At 43.7% G+C, this 24,828-nt stretch overlaps 1 protein-coding gene across 8 annotated transcripts in view; it reads right to left on the bottom strand.

The window, feature by feature from the left end:
- Positions 1 to 24,828, bottom strand: part of hdac7a (histone deacetylase 7a) — a 54,837-nt gene that overhangs the window by 23,375 nt on the left and 6,634 nt on the right. The window contains exons 1-2 of one of the 8 annotated variants that reach the window (XM_078085504.1): positions 18,011 to 18,225; positions 16,735 to 16,797 (exon numbers count right to left, since the gene is read on the bottom strand). The exons of 1 other annotated variant lie outside the window; for it this stretch is intronic. Coding sequence is in view for 2 of the 7 variants with exons in the window: in XM_040193501.2 (XP_040049435.1) it covers positions 16,729 to 16,797 (69 nt within the window). In the remaining 5 variants the exon portion in view is untranslated. Of the gene's footprint in view, positions 1 to 2,164; positions 2,721 to 16,728; positions 16,798 to 18,010; positions 18,226 to 24,828 lie in introns of those variants that run through there. 6 more of the 8 variants (XM_078085500.1, XM_078085511.1, XM_040193501.2 and 3 more) reach the window with 6 other exon arrangements.

Here is a 24,828-nt window from a genome sequence, read left to right on the forward strand (position 1 = left end):
ACATCATTAGTTCCTTCCCTTTCTATATTGTTATTTTTAACCCAGTTAAACTCAGGGCTCGTCTTACAAGTTAGTCAAGGATATAAAAAGCTCTCCCTCCCCCTCCTTTAAAACGGTATCATTAAAAGAAGGAAACCAGGACGGAACAGACTGAAAAGGAGGAGAATGCAGTCAAAAGACAGGAAAGGCGAGTCGGTCGACGATCTCTGACAATCCGCAAATAGGTCACTTGGAGTGAGAGCTGACAGCCGACGCGCGGCCGCTCGCGATGGACTCTGCACTGCCGGCTTCTGGCTTTGAACAGACGCCACCTCCTTGTGTCTTGACACACGTCCAAATATAGCCGAACGCCTCCTCCCTGTTTTGACTGTGCTGCGTGAGCGAGTGTGACTAAATCACACTACAGCGTTTAGAGGTGACAGCTACTTTCAGGCGATGGAGATGTCACCACCTCGGTCTGTGAGGCTCAAAGCCCTTTTTGAGAAGAGGAAAAGAGGGTCGGGCGAGTCGCCAGCACAGTTACTAGATAGAGAAAGATGTCAGGACAGAGAAAGAAAGCTGTAAGTGTAAAGAGGGGTGAAGGAGCAGTCGGGAAAGTCAAGTGTTCTCCTAACAGCTCCATCTCTATTAACCCCTTTGTCGCTTTCTCCTCGTGCGTGGAGTAGCATGCAGCTGTGTGTTTTTGTGCAGAAGAAACGCGTCATTTGTTTCCTATTAGGGGCAAGAAAAAGGAAACTGCTTGACATACGTGGAACACCTCGACTAATGTGTTCATTCTACTAATCACTGTGTGTGTAAGACAGAGTCCGCTTTAAATTATTAATTGTCCAAGTTTACAGCAAAGCTGTGCAGCTCTTTGCCAACGAAAACAGTTCCCACTTTGTCTTCAGCAAACAAACAGGTCAAAGCAGAAGCCTGCAGGCTTTTCAGCAGGAGCGGTCGGGCTGGATGTGAAATGGTCAGCTCTCCAACAATTCTTGCAATGTTTCAAATATCTTTTGTAGTAAAATTTGAGAAGCTGATACCAGCAAATGTTTAGATAAATTGTTCACTCAACCAATGAATCATCAAGATGGTTGATGATTAAACTTGTGCTGGTTGTCAGCTGTATGGGTTGTTGGGTATTACCGTTTTGGCACAACTTCAGAGTGACTAAATACAGAACTCAGCAGGGGTATTTAATCACTCTGTGAATATTCCATAACAACCTTCTGGGAAATTGTATTTCAAGTATTCATATTGTAGAATACATATTGTATTCTACACAATTTCATTCTAACTGTTCCTCTATAGCTGGTAGCAACGTGTACAGTTGTATATTGTCCGGGTCTCACTAGTCCTCACTTCCTGATTTGGAAACTCAAAAACTGAACTTTATGCTGAAAGTGCATTTTTAGGCTTCCTGGTATTTGTTGAAGTACTGCCACAGTTTATCATAGGTACTCAGGGCTTTGTGGAGAAAACAAATAACAGATGAATCACGTCAGACTCCATCTGAAGCCGGATAAGCCTTTGCAAGATGCAACGGAGATAGATGCAACATTTAGATGTCCAGCGGCTTTCTCATAGGAACAAACAAGTGGGACACTAAACAAACCCAAAATAGCAGCGGCCCAAAAACAGACCCGGCTCCCATGCAATAACAAACAGACCAATGCCATTGGCCTCCCGCAAGAGATCCCGCAGTGGACGTTCCCATTCACAATAAAGGGTGCTTTTAAAGTCAGCTTCTGTATGGAAATCCCAAAATGAGAGAAAGGTCAATGGCATTAGAGCTGTGCACATGGATTTATCTGTGTGTGTGTGTGAGAGAGAGACCGTAACAGTGGAAGGTTGATGTATAATGCAGTGTGGGTCCAGTTTCCAAAGTCCTCATTGAGTTTCCATAAACATCTAGTTCACCAAGCTCTCTCTCACACACACACACACACACACACACACACACACACACACACACACACACACACACACACACACACACACACACACACACACACACACACTTTTGCATCTTGTTGGTGCACCTAAAACAAATGCTAAATGCAAAAAGCACAAGACGTATGAGGGACACCGACAGGGAGGGAGGACACCTCTCGTTCACCTTTTTTAACCCTCCCACTCACCTCCCACTCCAGGTCAGATTTTCATACTCAGTTTCACTCACCGACGCGCACTAGCAGGCTTCTAGCGCACGCTGCGACTCAGTTTCATACAACAGGTTCCACCTCCCGTTGGGAGATGCAGACGTCCACAGGAACAAACCGACCGCACACGTCCACGCAGGCACACAGAGGTAAAATATGGTCATTAAAGCCAGAAGGCACATACCCGTGTTTCTGTCTTGTAAATATCCGGCTGTGAAAACCCTAGTAGCACTTCTGCCTCAGCCAGCTCACAGCAGGATCTATAATTAGACAGAGAGCTCCACTCCCCTCCAGTCATCTTTTACTGTCGGCCACATCCTCTTTTTCTTTAACTCCTTCTCTTTCTTCTCCTCCCTCCCTTCCTCCGTATTTGTTGATGCCCTCCGACAAACAGACTGTTGATTTCATCATTAAATCCCCACAAGTGGAAGCGTCTCATCTAGGAGGGCGCGTGCACACTCCAGACTTTTAAACTCATTCTAAAATGCTGCATGGAATAACGTTGCAGAAAAAAATGAAAACAAAATGCAACAACACGTTACTTCAAACTAGCCTGTAACTGCTAAAAGGCAGACTGAGAAAGACGGTTAGTAAGAGATGAGAGCTGTGATGAAACATACAACCTCTGACAACACAGCTGGGGGCCATTTAAGGTTTAACACTTTTTTTTTTTTAAAGGACCCAGTTACAACTTGTCTCACACTACCATTTACCATTCAATTGGCACACGCTTTTTTTTTTTATAGTGCACATCACTACAACCCGTCCCATAAACCTCGGGGGTTGCAACCATGGTAACGGGGGTGGTCGGGCGGGCAGGAAGTTGAGTCTATAAAAACACAACAATGGGAGAAACATGGAGGCTTCCGGTTTAAGAGCTGAGTTTAGACTCCCGTTTCCTCCCCTCTGCTCCCCCTGCTGTTATTGCTGTTGTTGTGACTTCACTGCCGTAGTGCCCTTGAGCCCCTATGGCAGCGAAGTCCCCTACTGCACTGCATGCTCAAACGGAAAGCTTCAGTCAAACGCGGAGAGGTTTGATACCCATTAACCACTCGGATTAATGACTAACACTGGTCCTGGAGGCAACACACCCAATGTGCTCCACACAAACCAAAAACACCCACTACAGGGAAGATTACTAAGTAAACTATTGAGAATCCAGTTAAATTCTTTGTGTACTTTTAATTGGTTGTGGGACTGGATGGACCGGTCTAACTTAATAAAGTCAGATCAAAGAGAAGCACATTTTGCAGCTTTGCTTTTGTGAGTAAAGCAACTTGTAACCCTGAGAAGCAAAGAACACGGCTGTTGTACATGACAGAATCCTTATTTCTTTATAGTAAAGGAATAAAGCATTGATGTTCTTGTCAATGCTTTATTCTCATGAGTCTCTCATGTCTCTACAATGAATAGGAAACTATTAACCGGGAGACTTTTAACTTAAGCAAATAAATCTAAGCTAAGTCTCATGGTTGTAGCGTCATATTTAACAAAAAGGAGGGATTAGATTGGCGTAGCCGAAAGACCATCAAACTGTACTTTTTAAAATGCTTTTTAATGTGTTGCTTGTAATCACAAACAAAATGCATTATAGAAAAAACTATTTTGCATCATCAGTCATTTCAGTTGACTCTTACTGTTTTGCAACGCTACTCTATAACGACTTCATTTTTGGGGAAGTTGGCGTGGTGTTTCTGCACCAACGTTTCTTCCAGGATTTTCTGTGTGAATACGTTTGAGTTTGTCTAAGTTACCCCGTTTGTTTTATTTGTTTGTTGAACCGTGGTGGGTGTAGCAGCTCATGATAACACCCACTTTCTAACATTTGTTTAAAACAATGACCTGCTCCCGGAGAGAGTCTATAGTCTAAAGCCATCCGAGTCACTTTGGTTTATAATTGGTCAGTGTTTTGTATTTGCATTTTTCTTTATGCATTTTAGATTATTACTCCTAATAAAAGGTGCAGGGGGTGAGGTTGTATTTGTAGAGTGAGTTGCTAAATGAGACTTGCACAACACAGGATCTCTCTGAATAGTCTTGAACTGACAGTTGCAGATCACATGGTCTCACCCGAGCCTTCAGTTATCAAGCTCCTCTTTTGTGGAACCAGGTTCCACTTTCAGTCCGGGGGGCAGATTCGGTCAGCTCTTTTAAAGTAAAACTTAAAACGTTCCTCTTTGATTCTGCCTATAGTTAGGGCTGGCTCAGGTTAGCCTGGACCAGCCCTTAGTTAAGCTGCTATAGGCTTAGAATGCCGGGGGACTTCTTAGGACACACCAAGCTCCTCTCTCACGCTCTCGTTCTACCATAATTCAAGTTTTATTAATGCACATGACTAATTCAGCTTCTTTCCGGGAGTTTTTTTGTGCTTTTGCCCCTATCAGGTCTCCGTAGATTGTGGTTCCTTCGGGACCCTGGTCCTGACACCTACCGTGGCCATGCTGACGCCTGCTGCTGCCATCATCATCATTATTTTAGATATTAATCATATTACTGTACTCATAAACCGACATTACCCTCTCCTAAAATCTCTGTGCTCTCCCTCCCCACAGGCTTCTGTGGATGGTGGTTCTATGTGATGGTGGTTCTATGTGATGGTGGTTCTATCTGATGGTAGTTGCCCCTGCAGTGGTCCTGCTGTGCACCTGGCTTACTACTCACAATTACTTGAATCATTTCTGTCATAGGAATTGCATGTATTATACATTGTTCATTCTGTACACATGGCATCCATTGTAGTCTGTCCATCCCGGGAGTGGGATGCCTCCTCTGACGTTCTCCCTAAGGTTTCTTCCCTTTTTTCCCTCTTGTAAGGGTTTTTTCATTTTTTGGGGAGTTTTTCCTGTGCCGATGGTGGGTTTCGGGGCAGAGGATGATGTATGTGTACAGACTGTAAAGCCCTCTGAGGCAAATTTGTAATTTGCGATTCTGGGCTATACAAAATAAAATGACTTGACTTGACTTGACTTGACCCTGGGAGCTCGCTTCTTCTCTCACACACCTAATGAAACAAACAAGTGTGTAAGAATGAATGTCAACTTATGTAACGTTATTCTTGAATCAGATTGTGCACAGAAACCGCTCGTGAAAGCAGACCTCCGTTTTCCTGGTACAAATTCTGCGCATCTCAAAAGTAAATGTAAACCAGAACGGGCGTTGCCTTACATACGCCTCCTGGTGAAAGGACGGCAGTAATCCGGGCCAGACGGCGACATCGGCCAAGGCAACCCAGTCTCACAGCAAAACGTGTAATAGCTACGTTGTGGAACGTAGTATTCGCTTTATCCCCAAAATCGTGACAATACTATGTTTTTTTTGCCCCATTCATTTACATTGCCTTGCAACTACGTCACTAGACACTAAACGGAAGGTGTTCTACATTCTCTGATAGAAGATAATGAAAATATAACGCATACTTCTCGCTAGAAATGTAATCGAAATGCATCCAAATGCTGATGCTTTCTTAAAATATTGTGTTTTTCACAGATAATAGACAGACAGTCCGCCATTTTCCATCTTCTTAAACGTACATGAGGCCCTTAGTGTCTTCCCAAAGGCTTTTGTGCATGTCCATCAAGATGAGCCATGGCGTGCAAGCCCCTGTGCAGAACAGTATTTTTAAAATACTTGGTTAAGATTAGGCAGGAACCCCTATTGGTTCGGCTTCGGATAAGGTTGTGGGATAAGTTATAGTGGTGTGTTTCTTGCGTTATTGCGTGACTCGTGTTTGTTTGAAAGCCTCCTAACAGACTGTACATCTCTTTCCACCCTACTTTACTCCACTTTTTTCAGCTGCCACCCTGCACGGCCTGGCTCACCCACATGTGGGGTAAATACAGTATAAATAAAGTGTGGCAGTTGTCGGCTATAGAGCCTTAGTTTATGTTTTAGGTTCTATGCTCTCTATAAACAAACAGACCCATTTCATTCCGGTTAAAATAGCTTTTATTCTGAGTAAACGAAAAGAGAGAAAAGGAAAATAAACAATTACTGATCCTCACTCCACCTCCACGCTTTCCACCTCGTCCCTCTCCTATCTCCTATCTCCTGTCTCCTATCTCCCCCTCCAGTCTAAGGAATCCACAGCTGTTGCTCCCATTCAAAACCTCTCCTCATAACATAGCAGCTGGCCAGACTGTGGTTTGATTGTGCGTGTCTGTGTGTGTGATGTGTGTCCGTGTGTGTGTAGTCGTGCCTGCCAGCCTACAACTGTAGGCAAACAATTATTATATTTACGGTGTGGCTCTCTTGGTGCGTACTTGAGTTTTCAAATAGGCAGTGTGTGTGTGTGTGTGTGTGTGTGTGTGTGTGTGTGGCTGTCGTCAGGTTTAAGAACGACCCTGTCATGTGTCTGTCTGTGTGTGAGGACGGCAAGATGAGGACGATCATCATTAGTGAGGCTGCCCACATCTACAGAGGGTTTACGGAGGATACCAAAGGTACCGAAATTCCCGGTGAGTCTCCGGTGGAACTCTGGCTCCAGACCTTCATGTGATTCGTCTTCATCGACACATAAACAAAATCCAAGCTCAGATGCTCACACTCACAAACCAAAACTCCCCCGTCATCATGCCCACATGCTATACTGGTTTATCAGGGTTTCTGCCGTTGATGAACAAGACTAAGAGCTCACAGCCACGGTAGCGGCTTTGAGAAGATATATTTGGCCCAGTGGTGCTGATGTGTAGCTGGTACAGTGTTTAAGTTGTTCTACAATGTCTTCTGGTCCACTGAGGCCACAATGAGTGCTGGTAAAAATGAATTTGACCTGGAATTACACGTAAATGTGATTCTGGCGAGACGGCTCTTCAAAATGTTATGAATTTAAACAAAATGTGGCACAAAAATGGGTTCTCTATTCACAGGTAGGATGAAAAGTTGGACATTTATTATTAGGTATTAATACATTTAGGCTGGGCTTTGTTTAGACAAAATTGTAGACTGTCCTTTCACAAAAATGACCTCATAGGTCTTTGGTCCACGGGTTTTCTTTTTCATCATACAACAGGGTTTACAGATGCTTAACCCACATTGCCACATGCATTTAAAAAAATCTGTTAAAAGACAGTCAAATGGCTGCATAATGAAAACCCTAAAATGAAAGTAAAACATCATTTCGAGAGAATCACCCCTACTTCTAGCTCACAGCCTGGACTATTGCAATGTATTGTTCCCTGAATGCTGTTACTTAATCTACGATTGTCATATTCATCGGCATGTATGTGCGTTTACCCGCGGTGACATCACTGAATGGGCGTGGCCGGAGGCGCAGCATGCCTGAAAGTTTCTACATCAAGAGCAGTGCTTTTTTACAGTGTCGGAAAAATGCCCCAAAAGCCCTTATATGACATATTGAGGGTGATGGATGAGTTGGGAAGTCTCACAGCCAGAGGAAAGAAGCTGTTTTGAATTCTGGCAGCACTGCAGCTCATACTTGTGGGTCTCTTTCCAGACGGCAGCAGGGTCAACAGGTTGAGGCTGGGGTGGGCCATGTCTTTTAATATCCTCCTCGCTCTGCGCAGACTCCTCTACTTACCAATATCACCGATGTTCATGGCTACCAAATGAAGTCTGAATGGTTTTTAATGCCCCTTTGTAGAGCCCTGCTGTCCTGGCTCGTGCCCCGTCATGATGCCTTCTCTTGATCCTCTGTAAACATGGCCCAGGACTTTTGCCTTCTTAAGTTTCCTTTAGAAATGCAGCCTTTCTTCCCCGGAATGACCACGTCGGGATGTTTGTGATGCTGATTTCCAGGAACCGAAAGCTGCACATGAGATCTCTTAATGTCGAGATGTTTAAGGTGTGTGTGTGTGACCATTGTTTGTCCGCCAGCTGAAGTGGACGGGTAAGTATGACAGGAGCAAACAAGGAAGCCAGGTGACTTGGTATAAAGTGACAAAGTACACATCTTCTATGTACATAGGAAACGGATAAAGTCACATGACGTCGCCTATGGGACTGACATTTTGAGTCCTCAAATCAGCATTTTGGCTGCCGCCATCTTGGAGTTTGCTACCAGATGTGACACAGGAGGGTAAATCAAATCACAACCAACCTCTATAAGACATTTTTGGCTGACCACAAATGTTACAGTTAAAGGTCAGGAACTGAAATGAAAGTTTAAAAATTCTAAGACGAAAACGCAAACAACTCCAACACAGTGGTAGCAACCTGTCAATCAGAAGATCCAGCATAATCCTCTGGTCTACTCTAAATGTGACTTACTAAATGGACATCATGCTGTTCAGCAAATTGATACCCTACACACATGTTTACAATGTTTCCTGAAGAAATAAATCAAGTGAGAGTCATTTTCTTTAGAATCAGATTTCTTTTTGCCAACAGGTGTAGCCCCTGATGGCTATTTGACAGTGCTGGCAGGTGTAAAGGCCTTTACAGACCCGCAGGTTGGCGTCTTGACTACATGGAGAGACGGTTGGGATGGATGGAACAGCTTTTACCCAGCCATTGCCTCTGAGCCACTTTTACTGAGCGTAACAAAGGTTCACTAACGTATGTGGCTGTTATGTAAAATAGCTAATCTAACACAAACCTAAAAATGATAAGCACGAGTTGATCTCCTGCCACCATGACACTGACCTAGGGTTGTATTGGACGGCACGAACAACAACCAATGTGATTTCTCTTCTTCTCTAAGAGAAAAAGGAAATGCAGGTAAGCTATTGCATCCCGCTCTGCTTCAAAAAAACAGGTGCTTTAGGATTCCACCATGTCTGCATGCCAACAATAGATCGATTTACATAACTCACACACAGGTCACAAACAGGCAAACATTCCATGTGTCCCTGTCATCTTTCACTCCACTCAGTGTTGCAATTTGCCTGGAGCTGAAAACTACAACAACTCATTTATCTCTCTCTCTCACACACACACACACACACACACACACACACACACACACACACACACACACACACACACACACACACACCAGGTGTGCTGTCCAGTTTGACAAATGACAGTGAAGCGTCCATCTGCTGCACAGGCAACAAAGGCAGAACTAAGAGTCCCGCTCGGGGCTCTGTTGATGTCTGGTGGCTGTTTTCTATCCGCCGAGCACATTATAGCAAACTTTGCAACAAAAAACAGGATTGCATTGGTGGAGAATCCCCCTCGGTCGGTTCCAAACAGTCCTCTGGCGTAGAGAAATGGCACATTTTGGTACTGCGTGGTTCTGGAATAACTAGAAGAGCACGAGTGGAGACAGCCGCCGTGACTGGAAGGACAAGAAAATTAGCACTTAACAAGTAACTGTGAATCAGGGAGAAGGCCGTCTTTGTGTTGCCTGCAAGGTATTTTTGACACTTTCCAGGAAAGCTAAATTCCTCTCTTGAAGAGGTCACGCTTTTCGATTCGACCGCTGACATCTGTGTCGCTCAATGTGGGGAAACTCATTTTTTTCCGCACGTCGCCCTCAGCAGAAAGGTCACGTGGTCACGATGGGTCACAGACGGATGATCTGAGGCTGGACGGCATTCACGGCTTTGCCCGAGGACTCTTCAGCAGTGTATTTTTTTAAAGAAATAAATACTGAAGGTCGGAGTAGCGGGAGGAATACTTTTAGATTTTCAAAGCATCTAGCTAAATTTGGAAACAAGTACCGCGGACGTGCTCTTTGGCAAAGCCACGTTGCCTCTCGCTGACGCAATGCAGCTGCTCAACAGCCCCCGGTGCGGGTCGGACCGAGCAGGTCCTGGGAAAGCCTCGCTCGAGCAGTGCATGCATACATTTTATGCACAGGCAGAGGTTAGAAATGCATGTTTTAAATGCACCAGCTCGGTGCAACCCTCTCTCATTTTGACACATGTCTAAAACAAACTGTTGTATAACAAGCGCATGTTAGTGTTCCTGTGTCTTGCATCTGCCATCAACAGTTCTACGCTGCCGGTGTTTCACCTGCTTACAGGTATCGCTGCTATAAACTCCATCTCTATACTTTGAGCAGCCCGAGGACGAAGCTGAGGCGGAGCGCACGTTGCTTCCCTTTAGGCTGGTGGAGGGAAGGTTGCAAACAGGCTCATAGTTGCGTGCTGATGGATTTGATTCTTGTTTTTTTAGTTGTATTTTTAGTTTGGCTCTTTATCTCAGTAACTTAAAAAAAACTAGCCGCAAAAACCAAGACGAAGAAGAAATGCGACAAGATCAGAGATTGAGATTCTGCTGTGTGATATGATATTTCTACCAACCCGAACCCCCCCCTCCCCCCCCGCCGCGTCACACACACACTAACACACACACACTCCTTCTTCTTCTTAACATCAAACACATTCTCCACATTTCCCAACACAGATAAAGACACTCAACACAGCAGCCCACTCAAAGGGATCGCCCTCTGTTATCTTTTATAACACAGCGCACATTCACACAGATATCATTACACCTTTATCATCACAACCCTCAATGCGCTCACACGTCATGTCAACAAACGCGATGTCAGAAAAAACAAATGCTAATCAAGGAGAACTGGTTGTGTAATGTCTTTTCACTGAAATTTTGCAGCGCTGAGAGGGAAATGATTTGGAATGAGCTGAATGATGTTGCTGGTTATCAGCAGTGAAAACAGTGAGTCATGAAAACAGTGGTGAATGACACTGACCGCCTGTGGTAGTGGAGGACAGATTGGTAGCTACAAAAAAAAACCTACAATCTGCAGCAAAGGCCTTTCTGCTGATAAGAACGAGAGCAGATTGTCAGCAGCTTTCAGTCCGCTTCACTCTGTACAATTAAACAGAGTTCTTTCTAAAAAACTCAAGGAAGTTTTATTATGTTTTCTGCTAAATGCAGATAACAGGTTCGCAAATTAAGTTGTCAATTTGTTTTGTTTTTTAAATAGTTTAAAAACTAAAATAAAAAGTATAAATCACACTGAACTATCATTAACTAAAGCCTCACTGTGAGAGGGTTAAAGATCTGTTACAAAAACACAGACCGGCCGGTGTAACAACCTGCCATTCACTCGCCATGAAGCCCATTATCTCTTTTATCATCATGCTGGATTTAAGATGACACACAACTGGAGATTGAGACCATAAACTCATGTTTACAATGTTTACTGTTTAAATCAAGTGACGGGTTAGAATATGTTTTATTTCCAATAAAAGAGTCGAAAAACAGTAGAATTCATTTCTGAAAATGGTTGGAAAATCTAACCAAAAAGTGAATGACATTAAATAACACTTAATAGTTGCTGCACCGTACAGTATTTGACCTGTGTACATTGCAAAAGATACATGTGTATGATGAAATGTGAATTGTTGGACTCAACAACCTGCCTCTTACTAGTTTTTCTTATTTGATAAAACTTTCTATCCCACTATGTCTCCTCTCTAGTCTCAACTAATTTTCCCATCAACGTTCCTTCCTTGGTTAACGTGTTACAGAAAGGCGGCTTCATGAATATGCAGAGTCACACTTGGCCGTCTGCACCAACAACAAAGGAGGAAGACATTAACATTCCTGCACATGCTTTGCACTCTGGTCAGGGACACAGGGACACACACACACACACACACACACACACACACACACACACACACACACACACACACACACACACACACACACACACACACACACACACACACACACACACACACACACACACACAGGTGTCCGTTTTAGAAACACTGTGCATGGCTTTTGAGCAGGAATTACATTTTCTGAATTGAGAAATGGAGCAAATAAAACATAATAATCCTATTTTTAATGAGTTGAGACAATGAATGTCTTCCCACTACCGATATATTAATAGTGGATGGTTAGTTTAGAGCTGAAACAATTAGAATGACCCCAGCCGAGGAGTTTATATTTACGTGTTTTTATTTTATATTTACTGCCGACCACCAAGTACCGTGAGCAGATGTTTGCCCTCTTCTGAGCGCTCTCATAGTTATTTGATATTTGGTTAAACGTTTTTTATTCCATTAGCAAGTGAGCATCTGCTGCTCTCCTGGTCTTTGATATACTCTGAATGTCTTAGTTTTGGACGGCTGTCCGGACAAAACAAGCTGCTCAAATATGGCTGCTGGGGCTTTTAAAAAATTGTGTTTAAAGAACTAACCCTATTAATAGATAACAAAGAACAGATGAGTCAATAATTACACTTACTTGCAGTTCACTTGACACAAAGGGTTCCCATGACACGTCGCAGGTAGTAGAAGAAACACAACCAGCCTCACTGTGCACATGGTGAGAAATGACCTGGTTTACGCTCTCACACCACACAACGGCTCTTCTTACATATAACAAAGAGATATGAGCGGTTTAATATAAGATACCACATTTTGCAGTCAACACAGGACTTAATTAAATGTTACATGACTCACGGACACACCTGACAGTGAGCCTACATGGTAGTAAATCACTGCAAGGGAGTGTGTAGATGTGATTGTGTAGAGATCATTGCGCTTCTACTATACTTCCCCTTTATATATCAAACATATTCTTCCAAGCACATTTATAATTAGTACTCCACAACTTTCACTTTTGCCCTCTGCACTTGTGTGTTTCCTGTGTATGAATCTTCAATTCAGAGAAATCTGTCGGCACAAACTCTCTCACACACACACACACACACACACACACAAACCCCAGATGTGCACACATCCACAAACAGACACGGACGAACATTTGATAAACATGCTTTGTGTCTCTCTTCTCCTCCACTTGTTGAGATAAGACTGAATCTGTGACCGTCACGGGAGACCGGTCAGCACACACACACACACACACACACACACACACACTCTCGAATGTACGAGCAGGAGTCCATCCAGATGAGGGGCGATCCGGTTTCATCCGTCCTAACAACAGGCTATCTGATCCGAGGTCAGTGTCAGTCAACCCGTGAGCTGCAGAGAATGTGAGCTGTTCATCTGTGCTTCAGGTCAGACGATAGCAACAATACTGCAGAGAGTCTGCTTGGGAAAACTCGTGATCGGGGTCAGACTGATAGATAGAGCCAACATCTATGAAGAGGATGAGTGTTTCTGACAGAGCTACAAGTGTAAAACAGAAGAGCAAAGTCTGATCTAAATCTAACTCCCAAAAGATATAACCCCACACCCCCAGGGGGGAATGCAACCATTCAAGCTGAAATAGTGTAAGAGGAGAACAAAATCCTGAGTGGGCACAAGAAAATATTCCTACATCAAAGGCCTACAATCCTAAATTAACATTGATTGGCCTTTTGGTTAATAAAAACAGCAAATGCTAAAACACAAATCGCTGGAGACTCAAAGTGCGTTTTTGGTTCCAAGGCTTAAAAATTGAATTAGAAAGAAAAATAATTCCATCACACTCACTCCAGTAAATTCCAACTGGATTAAGTGTTTCTGTGCGCATGACACACACACACACACACACACACACACACACACACACACAGAGGGAGAGAGCGACGTCCCGAGGGATGCAGACTTGCGGCTGGAGGCCAATAACGGACCACTTACCCAGCTGACCACAGCGCGGAGCCGTTACCTCAGAGGTTAAATGCGACATAAGTTGATTTGAACCACCACTCAAACGTTGCGGACAGTGTTACCGTGGGCAACACCGCACAGACTTTACACACAGCACCCCCCCCCCCCCTGCCCCGTTTACATGTGCAGGCTGACACGGAGAAGCAGAAGAACACACACCTTTAAGTGACATGAGAAGTACTCATCGGAGGACACACACACACACACACATTCCCAACCTTGAAGAGTATTATATAACATCACCTCTGACATATCAAGTGATTTCATGCACCTCGAGGCAGGACAATCCAGCCATTTGTTCGGCGGGACAGAAATAGCCGTCTCGTGTTCCCACCTTTAATGCCACGACTTACTGCGCGGCCGCCACTGCATTCGGGCCTTCAGGGGCCCCGGAGTTCTGAATGACCGATCAGTGCAAATGAGTAGATATGCTTTTGGGGCATGCTGCTGGGATTTATACTGTTTTGGAACAAAAACTCTACACACACACACACACACACACACACACAGACACACACAGACACACACTGGAAATTCCATGAATGAATAGTGTACAGTGGTGGTTGTGGCGGTGGTTTAACGATGTATTACTGCTGTACTCTATAAAGTAACCCGTTGATTAAATGGTGAGGAGAGGTCAGGTTACTCAGACGTGTAACAGAGCGAGGGAGATTACTGATGGGAAAATAAAGAACATTAAGGCTGAACCGGACCTCTGTGGACTAAAGCGCGTATTCACCGCTTTTAACTACTGTATAAATATAAATATTTCTTTCTGTATCGTTTTTAAGAAAAAATGTACTTGTATATATTTTTAGCGAGGTATTGTTACACTATACTAGTTGATTAAGTGACTAAATGAAAAGGCCACTATTTCAACTAATCAAGTAATTAATTCATTGTTTGGAATTTCTTTGTTACTCTATTGTGAAGCAAAAGTAGAGATAAAATCTATGGTTTCAGCTTTTTGAATGAGACATTTTCTTGATGTTGTACAATATTGAACACTATCGAATACACTGAATTCCTTTTGGAATGTTGGTTGGACAAAATAAAAAAATAAAAATGTATATATGACCCTGGGCATCAGGAAATGGTGATGGTCATTTTTGATAACTATTTTATGACAAAATGATTAATCCATGAATATAATAAGCACAATATTAAAAAAATGAAACCAATCACTCGTTCCAATTACAAGCATCATTAACAGCATTTTTCCTCCTTTGGTCCTTTTCAACGTTCGCTCCCCATTTACTGAAACCAACCGTTCCTCCGCCAGCCTCCCAAGTCAGCGCAAAACAGTGACAAAAGAAAATGAAATGGAAAAAAAAGCAAAGCCCCGAGATCAGCTGACCCAATTGTCTGGAAACCAGGATCAGGAAGAGGATATGTGCAGCTATTACAATCAAGCCTGCTGTTATCTGTTCCCAGCACTGCGTCGGCTCTGCCAGCGAGGACAGAAGGGAAGACATACGAATATTCAAATGGATATAGAGAATATACAGGAAGAGGTTGTGCCACGCAGGCCGCGCGATAAAAGTTACACAAAAGGAACCTTGGTGGCCGCAGGTACTTTATAGTTTAAATGGCCGTCTGAGCTCTAGAAGCGTTTAAACGTTTTACACACATGTGGCCCAGACTGCTGCCCCCCCCCCCTTAGACTGCTAACCAGCCCCCAACCTCAGAGACGCCTGGCCCCCCCAGGCGCTGCACCCGCGGCGGCGACGTGCTGGATGCTTTAATGTGAGGTTACGCCTGTGCGTCTGTGTGAGGGAGCAAAGAGAGCGCTTAGGAAGGAAGACGAAAAGGGGGGGGGGCGGGGGGAGGCGAGCCAGTGTCAGTTGCCTCGCGTGGACAACGCGCATGTAACCAGATCCTAAAGCCACAGCCGTGACCTCACCGGGTTGTTTTTCCACAGACGCGCACAGAGAACATAGCAGGTCCTTTGGTTAGCACACGGCCAGCGGAGGCTGGCACGGCGAGGGCCGGCTCCTATTCAGGGAGGCGCGCATTGTAATCCTACACACAGCGCCATCACACTCGGGCCAGAGAGCGCTAATCTAGACTAAAAGAGGCAGGACACAAAGAAAGGGCCGGGGCGACTTGCTCCTGATGGGCGGAGCAGTGGATCAAATGCGTTTTGATCTCAGGTTGAAGGAGAAGCCTGTGAGTGTTTCCCATGTGAGTCAGCACGAAACAGAGTCGCCGGGCTGCTTCTGAAGGTTTTCTCAAAAGAATGTGAGGGCACTACTATTGTATTATAATGTTATTATAAAGAAAGGCATCCGTATTTGGTTATGTAGTTTTTATTAAAGCAGAGTGAGATATTTTGGTAATAAATGATGGTAAAGAATGTGCCTGGTTCCGGATAAGGTTCACACATCATACCACTAATCGATTTTGCCATTTTTTACTGAAAACGTGTGGGGGAGGAGAAGAAATTGCCATGTAGTAAAAAGGTTTGTATCACGTTAAGATGTTTCTCATGTTTATCTTAAAATTCTGGGATTTGAAATGCCAGAACTTTAAGATAAACCAAATCACTAAGAAATGACTCAATCAAGGGGGAAACTGATAAAAGCCAAAGTGAGGCCGTCACTACTGTTGTTTATCAGTGACGTTTACTCCCTGCTAAACTAATTAGGAGTTATAATTCAAAATCTTTTGAATCACTACATCGCAATGTTTTCTCGCAGCCCGACTCGGCAAAACGTCGACTATCGTACTAACTATGACGTACTAAACACGGTTGTTTTTTTGTCTAAACCCACACATGAACACCACAACGGGCCGAGCAACTAGGCCAACACCTGTTGTGTACTTTACAGCTCTGAAAATCAATCGGCATAGATCGTTCTGCACCGGAGAAAAACAAGAATTTGTTTATTGTGCGTGTGCATGTGCGTGTGTGTGTGCGCCGTAAGAGCACAAGAAGGTTGACTGTTGACAGGCAGCATTCTTCCACATTAATGTTTTAGCGTGATGGCTGTGGCCAATTCCCTTTGTTGAAGTAAAGTTCAACTAGTGCTTGTCAAGCTACAGGTGGTTTTTAGTACGTTTTCATGAGAATTAAGTCTTACCTGCACCTGTTTGAAATCTGTTGTCCGGTCTGTCTGTCTTTATAATGTCCCCAGAGGTGAAAATTCCATCTGCGGAGACAAATAAACGAGTAAAATGAAGCTCAAGTGTGTTGTTTAATAAACTTTTTTTTTTTTCTGGTGTTAAAGTTAAAGCCCCAGAGGGTTGGTTCCTGCTGGCAGACAAAGGAGGCAGAAAAAGGTTACAGTGGACACAAAGCTCCTTAAAGGTTTCGTGTTGGCAGATTCAGCCACCTGATGGGTGCTGCTCTCAGGCCGCCAGTGAGCCGCAACCCTCAGGTCCAAAACATTTCAGAATAGTCCGGTTCAAATGCGGCAGCGCTCATGGAGCGGGATGAAACCAAGCACACAAAAACACGCTTTAAAACGACAGAATGAAGATGAGAAGGCAAGTAGTGGTTTGTTGTCTTTTTTTGTATTCTAAAAGCATCTATTCCTCACTATATTTCTGTTTGTTTGTGTGTGTGTGTGTGTGTGTCACTAACTCACGATGTGGGGACACGAATCTGCTTACGCAGTCACGATGTGGGGACCCCCTTTCTGTTGCAAATGAAAGTTCACTCAATGTGAATTATTAGTGTTATTATATTGTTTTGTTTTTTTTCCAGGGAAATGAATATATATTTAAATATATATATATATATATATATATATATATATATATATATATAGATAGACGTCCTCTATAACGTCCTCTAAAGTGATGGAAACACAACCGTGTGTGTTTGTTTGTTTGTTTGTTTGTTAGGCCTGTAACTGCTAATGCTGGTTTTGGTCTTTTCAGCAGCAAAACGCTAATCAGGGTAAAAACCGAAGAGCCAGAATGAAACTCTATTTAAATAATACTTCTGTAAAGACATTACTGGCTTTCAGACAGTCTCAACTCAGCCCCTTGTGTTTGTTTACAAAGACAATCATTTATGACGGGATTTCACACTTTTACAGTGACTTTTTCATAGTTCTGCACACGCACGTCTGGCTGTAAGAAGGATTAAACAAAACAAGAGATTGGTTCATATGTGCAGCGCTCTTCGGGTTTTCCCCAAAACTTCTCATGGCCTGACGCACTTGCGCGTGTCACTTGTGTGCGCTCGTGAGCAATTAAAACCGTGCAAACACCTGCGCGGGCACCGGTAAGTATCGTTTTTGTTCTTTCTATCAATGCAAAACTCGGATAAAAACACCAGCACATATGAAGAAGTGAAAAGGCACAAAGCTCCCAGCTGCTCCCACATCGAAGCCCGTCACCCGCAGCGCGTCCTACCTCGTAAAGAGCCAAACCCGGTAACACCTCTCGGGGGGGAAAAGGTTGGAAAATAATCCAGATAGAAAACTTTCTCGTGCCTCCTTGGGGGGCAAGAACCGGCCGGGAGGTGATGGTGCGAACCGCTGGTGTTGTCAGTCGTCAGTAACAGAGGAGGAGGAGGAGGAGGAAGAAGAAATGAGACTCGGCGCTAGGAAGTTGCAGAAAAAAGAAAGTCCGGCCCTCAAGCCCCGCCCCCTCAGGCCCCGCCCCCTCGCTGCGCTGCGCGCTCCCCTGCTGACAGAAATAGCGAGAGGGGCGGGTCCGCCCCCGAAATAGCTCCGACTTCACACGGACCTTTGGGACCGTCGAGTCCCGCCGCTGACTGGCTGCCGGTCGGCGCGCGCTGCGGCCAATCCGCGCCGGCGCTGCTCATAAACTTGTACGACAACTTTGCAGGGACTCCCGTTAAAACAATGACCCCTGTGAACACTGTGGCTCCATCTGCCGTCAAAAAAAACACCCCCAAAGACATCAGCGGTGTTACAGCAGCAAGGTGAGGGATGTGCTCCGTGCAGCGGGGCCCATATTAGAGGCACCCCGGGAAAAAAACGATCGAAAGCATTCGACTTCCCTTTTCTGTGCTCTTCCAAAGTTTGCGTTAAGGTTTGTATGTTTAAAATGTTTTTGAAGAAATTGCAAAAAGTCCACTTAGTGTTTCACTCTCGATTTTGTCTGGGGGAGACCTTCACGTTTCAGAAATAGTGTTTGTTTGTTTGTTTATCCTGTTCTAATGTACATTTCATTTCAAATTATTCCTTATATTATTACAATGTGGGTATTGCTGGATGCATCATCACCAACTTGAATCTGCACCAAACTGTGTCTGCAAAGTTGAGCAGTATTCAGAGGAAAAAAACATCCCTTGAATCTGTCTTGGTTTCCTTTTTTACGGGTTAGGGTTAGTTTCCTGTGCGTGTTTTGGTGCAATTTGGGCACTTGAAGTGTTGTTCTTTTTTATCATAAAGAGAAAAACTATTCAAAGAGATATTTAAAGCTACTAAACAAAATCAGCAAGTGAAACATGCCTGTAATATTCCTCGGCTACCACACAGGAATCAGGAAACATTTATTGCCATATTATGACATATAGGAATTTGACTTGGCGGTTGGTGCGTAACAGCAGACAGTACGACAATGGACGTCAACACAACAGTGCAAGAGGAATAAAATAAAAATGCTCCGGTTTAGTTTAAAAAAAGGAATAAAAGTTAAAGTTAAAAATATTAAAAAATGAAATATAATCTGGTAACATAACCGCTGTAGCAGCCTGCCTGAACTTTGTTTTCACGTCGTCGTAAACAACAGAAGAAGAGCGCCTGTATGAAGGAACCTCATGTGGAAATGTTTGGAATACTTTCTGTGGGCCTAATAACAATGTCACATACTGTTGAGCTCGACTGTACTAACAGCTTTACTCATCACTTCAGTCAGTGAAACTCTCAAGGTTACAATCCGCTCTTTATGTTGAAGGATATGAGATGACATGTATCTATGTGGGCTACTTAGTTACGAGACAAGACACACATCCCTATGCTGTTATGTTGTTATAGTGACCAGTGTAAATGTTGACACAATAAGTAGGTGTGCTCTTCAACCATTGTGATTGCCATGGTCTTGGAATTCTGCAGAATTTATTGAAATTTTTAAGAAAAATGTTTGTATTCATTTATTAATATAAGGACCTTCGTTTGCAGTATTGATATATGCAGCATGTTTGTTGTGATCATAGCAAGGTGGTCATTTTACACACCAAACTGTTTCAGAGTAATTAAAAGGTATCATATGCTCAACAATTTGATGAAGACCCTCTTGTGTATTAACTTTGAATATAATAAATCTACTGTAAATGGTTCCACATTTAATTGAAATAACAATGGATCTCTTCAGGGTGAGACAATCATTTGACATATTGAACTTGGGTGCACATTTAAAGACATGGTCAAATAGATTTAGTGTTGCAAAGAGGCCAAGTACAGACTGACTGAATGATAATACGTCAGGAGGAAGCTCTGACATAACAGGGTTGAGATGTTTGCCTTCAGTTACTTTAAAAGCAGGGATGTGGTGGGAGATAATTCGTCCTCCGCCACCTTCAATGCGGACGTGATCCTTAACAAGGTTTCATCGCAGACATTGTGTCAAGGAACAATGTTGAATATAATGTTTTTAAATAATAACTATAGTGACATTTCTTGATTTCTTCTTCTAGTTGATTCTCTCTCATTGACTTGCCGTCGTACCGCCCCCTCAATCCGTGTGGGTTGTGTACGTTGCTGTGGTAACACACATGACGTAGAAGACCAATCATCTTTGTCGGTTCATCTGGTCCAGTCTTCCTAGAATCAAGAGGCTGTTGTCACGTACATCCTCTAAACGTCAAACCATACTGTGTGTGGTCGGCCTCATCGAAGCCTCCTCTGACCTTTAACGACCTGACCCTGTTTTTTGGCCTTTGCTCAAAACTCGTAAGCGGCCACTAAAGAGGCTATATCTCTGCAACACACGGTCTGTCATTTCTTTTTCTGGCATAAGGAAACCCCTTAAGAGTTCATAATATTTGCAATATGTTGACGGTTTAGAGTAAATAAAACTTAAAACAGAGTAAATCCTGCGCAGGGCGGCGAGATTGTTTGTGCAGACGCACCGCCGTGTGCACATTTTCTGGACTAATTTTCTGGATGTTTTCTAACCGTGTCAGGGCTTGTTGGAGTTGCGTTTGGAGCATTTACAAACTCATTAGCTGGTTTTGTAGCCCAGGCTCCGATGGGTCATGGGGTGTGCGATATTGTTATATTCATGTGCCTTTCGCGCGTATGGCTCCCTTTAGTTGGATCGCTCGGCTAGAAAAAGGTTTTGTGAGCTGGCAAAAAAAGAAACAACTAGAAAAGACGACAATGAAGACAAGCAGCTAATTAGAAATGCTTCATTTCATCAGGAATCAGGAACATGTCTTGCACGGTTGTATGTCAGACATGGCGGCCGCTTTCTATCTGTGAGCAACTGATTTTTTTCCACCTCCATCTCTTCCCCAGTTCTTGTTTTCTTCGTTTTCGACGCAGAATGTGTAATTTTGTTATGAGTTTCACTCGCACTCCTCAGTGTTTCCCCCCCCCACTTTCGGCCGTCCTTTTGTTTCCACAGAGCACAAGCGTGTGCGCGCCTCTGATCCTTAGTGTTTTCCGACCTCGGCGTCAGCCGGGTCAGCGATCAATACTGAAACCAAGAAGTGTGCGTGTGTCTTCTGCTGGTGGTGGTGGTGCTCCACCGTCCGCTCGCTCACCCTTGGGTGCCTCTGCGAACGTGGGGGTGGGGTGGGGGGGGGACCCATGCGCCGTTCCCAGAAACCCTCGGTGTGTGGGCGCCTTCCCCTGTGTGTTAAGTGTCTATTACCGTTGACATAAAGCGTGTGCGCAGGCCTGTATGTGTCGTGTGAGTGTGTCTGTGTGCGTGTGGTTAGTCCATTCAATTACACAATCTACCATGCAGTCTGAATCACATCCGGTTTTGAGCTGAAAATAACAAAACCGCAGGGTGACAGAAAAGCAGCACAGCAGGCAGCTGCCCACAGGAGAGAGCATTACATGTATGTAAAAAAAGACGTTTCTTCTACAGTTTGTGCCTATTTGCTCGTTTTGTCCTCGGATTACTGAGATCTAAAAACTGCAATATGCTTTTTAAGTATTGCAAAAGCCCCCACATGATGTCACTGCATAACAGGATTATTCCAATTAGTTCATATGAGGCTGTTGCTGAAATACTTTGTTTAAAATACTCGTTCAGTGTGGTAAATTGCAGCTGTGGTGCAGAAATACTTTTCAGTAAGACAAACTGTCATGTAAATCATGCCGAAATGGCACAGTTCAAAACAGTTACGTACGCAGCAGCTCTGTACTAGATGGGGCAGGATGTGGTCAACTGTGTGCTACATGGTGGCCTCCCACCTCCAGCAATTTGCTCCTGCCACAAAGCATTTGAATCAAGAAGAGACCAACTATTCTACAAAGCGAAGCCCCGGTGATGCACAGGGGCTACCAGAACGCATAAAGCAAAAGGACTTGTGTTCAGTGACGTGCTCTGGGTATCGAAACATAGTGATAATGTATAATAATATAACATAACGTGAGTGACAAAAGCTGCCACCAACTCTTTCACTTCTTTTTTTAAAGGCAAAGTTCTGTTTGTAACAGTTGTGCCTGTCAGATCTTTGGCTTATTTTCGTAAAATAAAGAAAAAAGGTTTTGAGAGAAATGTGGTTACATTTCATTGACTTATTCTAACACCAACCACTTAAAAATGTGTAAAAATGTGTCGGCCTGAACACTGAGCATCACACCAAAGCTTTATGTCTTTCATTCCCAATCTGTGGTTTCAATTCTCCTTAGTGAGGCTGTGTTTTTTAATGAGAATTTTATTTAAATGATTATGCATACACGCATATGCAAGGAAAGAATATATACATACAATTGATCCACTTTCTGTGTGAGATGAGTGTTCTCCTTTAAAAGAAACAGCCCCTGTGCTTTAATGGCCACAAATGAGAATGTTTTGTGTAATGGAGAAGGGTATGACCCTTATTTCCATCGATTATTAAACACAGTGGTCTCAGTCAGCTGTTTTAACACTTTTAAAGTACAAGCATACAGTCCCTGCTTGTAAAATAGAATTACCGGGGGCCGGCGGTTTGAGAGAGAAGGTAATGAGGGAGTTAAAGAACGAGAGAGGGGATTCAACAGATGAAAGTGGCAGCGACAGAGCAGAAAGTGAGATAAAGATGAAGTGAACGGACCACTTAAGCAGAAGAGGAGGACGACAGGAGGAGAAAAAGAGGGAGAAGCCGAGAGCACTGTAATAATGTTTGGCCTTGGTCTGCCAGCGGGGTCCTTCCCCTTAAGAAGCCAACAGGAATCCGAGGAATGCCGCATGAGAAGGGGAAAAAAAAGGAGAGGGGAAGAAAACAGGGGAGGATGATGAGAAAGAAAGAGGAGGAGAAAGGAAAGCAGGCAATGCAGAGTGGGATGAAGATAGAGGGACACGGGAAGAAGAAGGCGGGGAGAAATATGAGACGCGGAGGAAAATACTTATTATCCTTACTGGGCTGAGGAAAATGAACAACGACGATGAAAAAAAATATTAAGGCCGGAAAAAATATGGGAGGAAAGAATGTATTGATTTCTATTGGCTGTGTGTGTGTGTGTGTGTGTGTGTGTGTGTGTGTGTGTGTGTGTGTGTGTTGCTTGTACGTGCAGCATCAGGGTGAAGTCAGCTGCAGTATTCAATAACGCTCAAACTGGCCAGTAAGCTCAGTGGGAGAACTTTAATTCCTGCAATGTTTCACAGGAAATGCTCTCTTTCCCTGTGTGGCGGCTCTTTTGGGGAAGGTCTGCTCCGGTCGTGTGGCAGTCAGTTGATAATCATGAGATTTAGACAGACTTTGCAAACCAGCAGATGCACGCTGAAGTAGTGTGAGAGCCTCGTGCTTCAGGAGGGTAAACGGGGAGGCTGCGGGTTATTTAAAGCACCAAATACGTTGAATGCTGCTGTTTTATGAGAATTACTAATCTCTTCTCCAGCTCACAGGAGATATAGTCACGGTACTTTCCCCTAAAAAGCCGAAACCTGATTAATCACAAAATAGCTCTGAAACATAATCAAGCTGTCTTTTGGGAATATGTTCCTCCATCTAAAACGCTATTATTCTGATGATAAATTCTGCGAAAAACAGACACATTCACCAGTCTCAATCCCACCAAGTCAAATATATACAGTTGATCGATGACCCTTCAAACGTAAAATGCAATGCCGATACACCAGCTATAGCTAATTAGCTAATGAAACCCTAAACTAGTCTTAGTTGAACCTAAAAACGCCTACTTTTCCACTCAATAATCTGATAGACAATAATTGTCTTTATCTGACATCCGAGAATTTCTATTGACCCACTAAATAAGACAGTGGCTGATTCACGATTTTGCTTTTAACTTCATTAGAAAACCCCACAGTTAGGTGGTGAAATCCCATATTTATTGGCTTGTCATTGAAGAGCGTGAGAGTGGGTCTGACCTCCTGACCCAGCAACAGCAGGTCGGTTGTGCTGGAACCAAAAGCATTTTTTACTCCCATCTCGCAATTAACACGCTGCGGCAAAACCTAAGTGCACTCACGTTGACTGTTTAACGGTTACAGACACCGTCAGTCCTGCTTAATGCTATGTTCCGGTAGCTAATTGGCTATATTAGCCACATTAGCCGTTAGCTCTTGGTAGCCAAAACACAGCGCAGGACTCCACCGGCTGCTAACGGCTTACTAGCTCCCCTGATTCCCACATGAGGAGACGTGCCTCGGTGTCGCTAGCGCTCGCTTCAGTTTGCGATTAGCGAGGCTACATGCATGTGCTTGTGTCTGGACAACATTTTACATTTACATTTATTTTTGGCTTCTTTAGTTGAAGGAAAAGACGATCTTGCATGTCAGATGACACAAGGCTGTTGAAGAAGAAAATAGTCTGTATTTTAGGATTACGCATTGAATTAGACCACATAAAACCCTGACATGTCCAATACATGTTTGTTCATTACTATATTTTCATCATCACGTTTAAAAAGATAAAACATTTTAGCATCTTTAAAATGCAATTAGCTCAAACGTAACTGAAAACCCAGACAAGAGGCATGCATTCATTCATCATGCATTCTCTTGCAGACTGTGGACATTTTCAACATATTTCCCCAGTAGCCTGCGTACCTCCACGGGAAAGAGGAGAGACGAGGTCAGAGCCT

The sequence above is a fragment of the Gasterosteus aculeatus genome, chromosome 2 (genome assembly GCF_964276395.1).
Source record: "Gasterosteus aculeatus chromosome 2, fGasAcu3.hap1.1, whole genome shotgun sequence".
Classification (NCBI taxonomy): Eukaryota; Metazoa; Chordata; class Actinopteri; order Perciformes; family Gasterosteidae; genus Gasterosteus; species Gasterosteus aculeatus.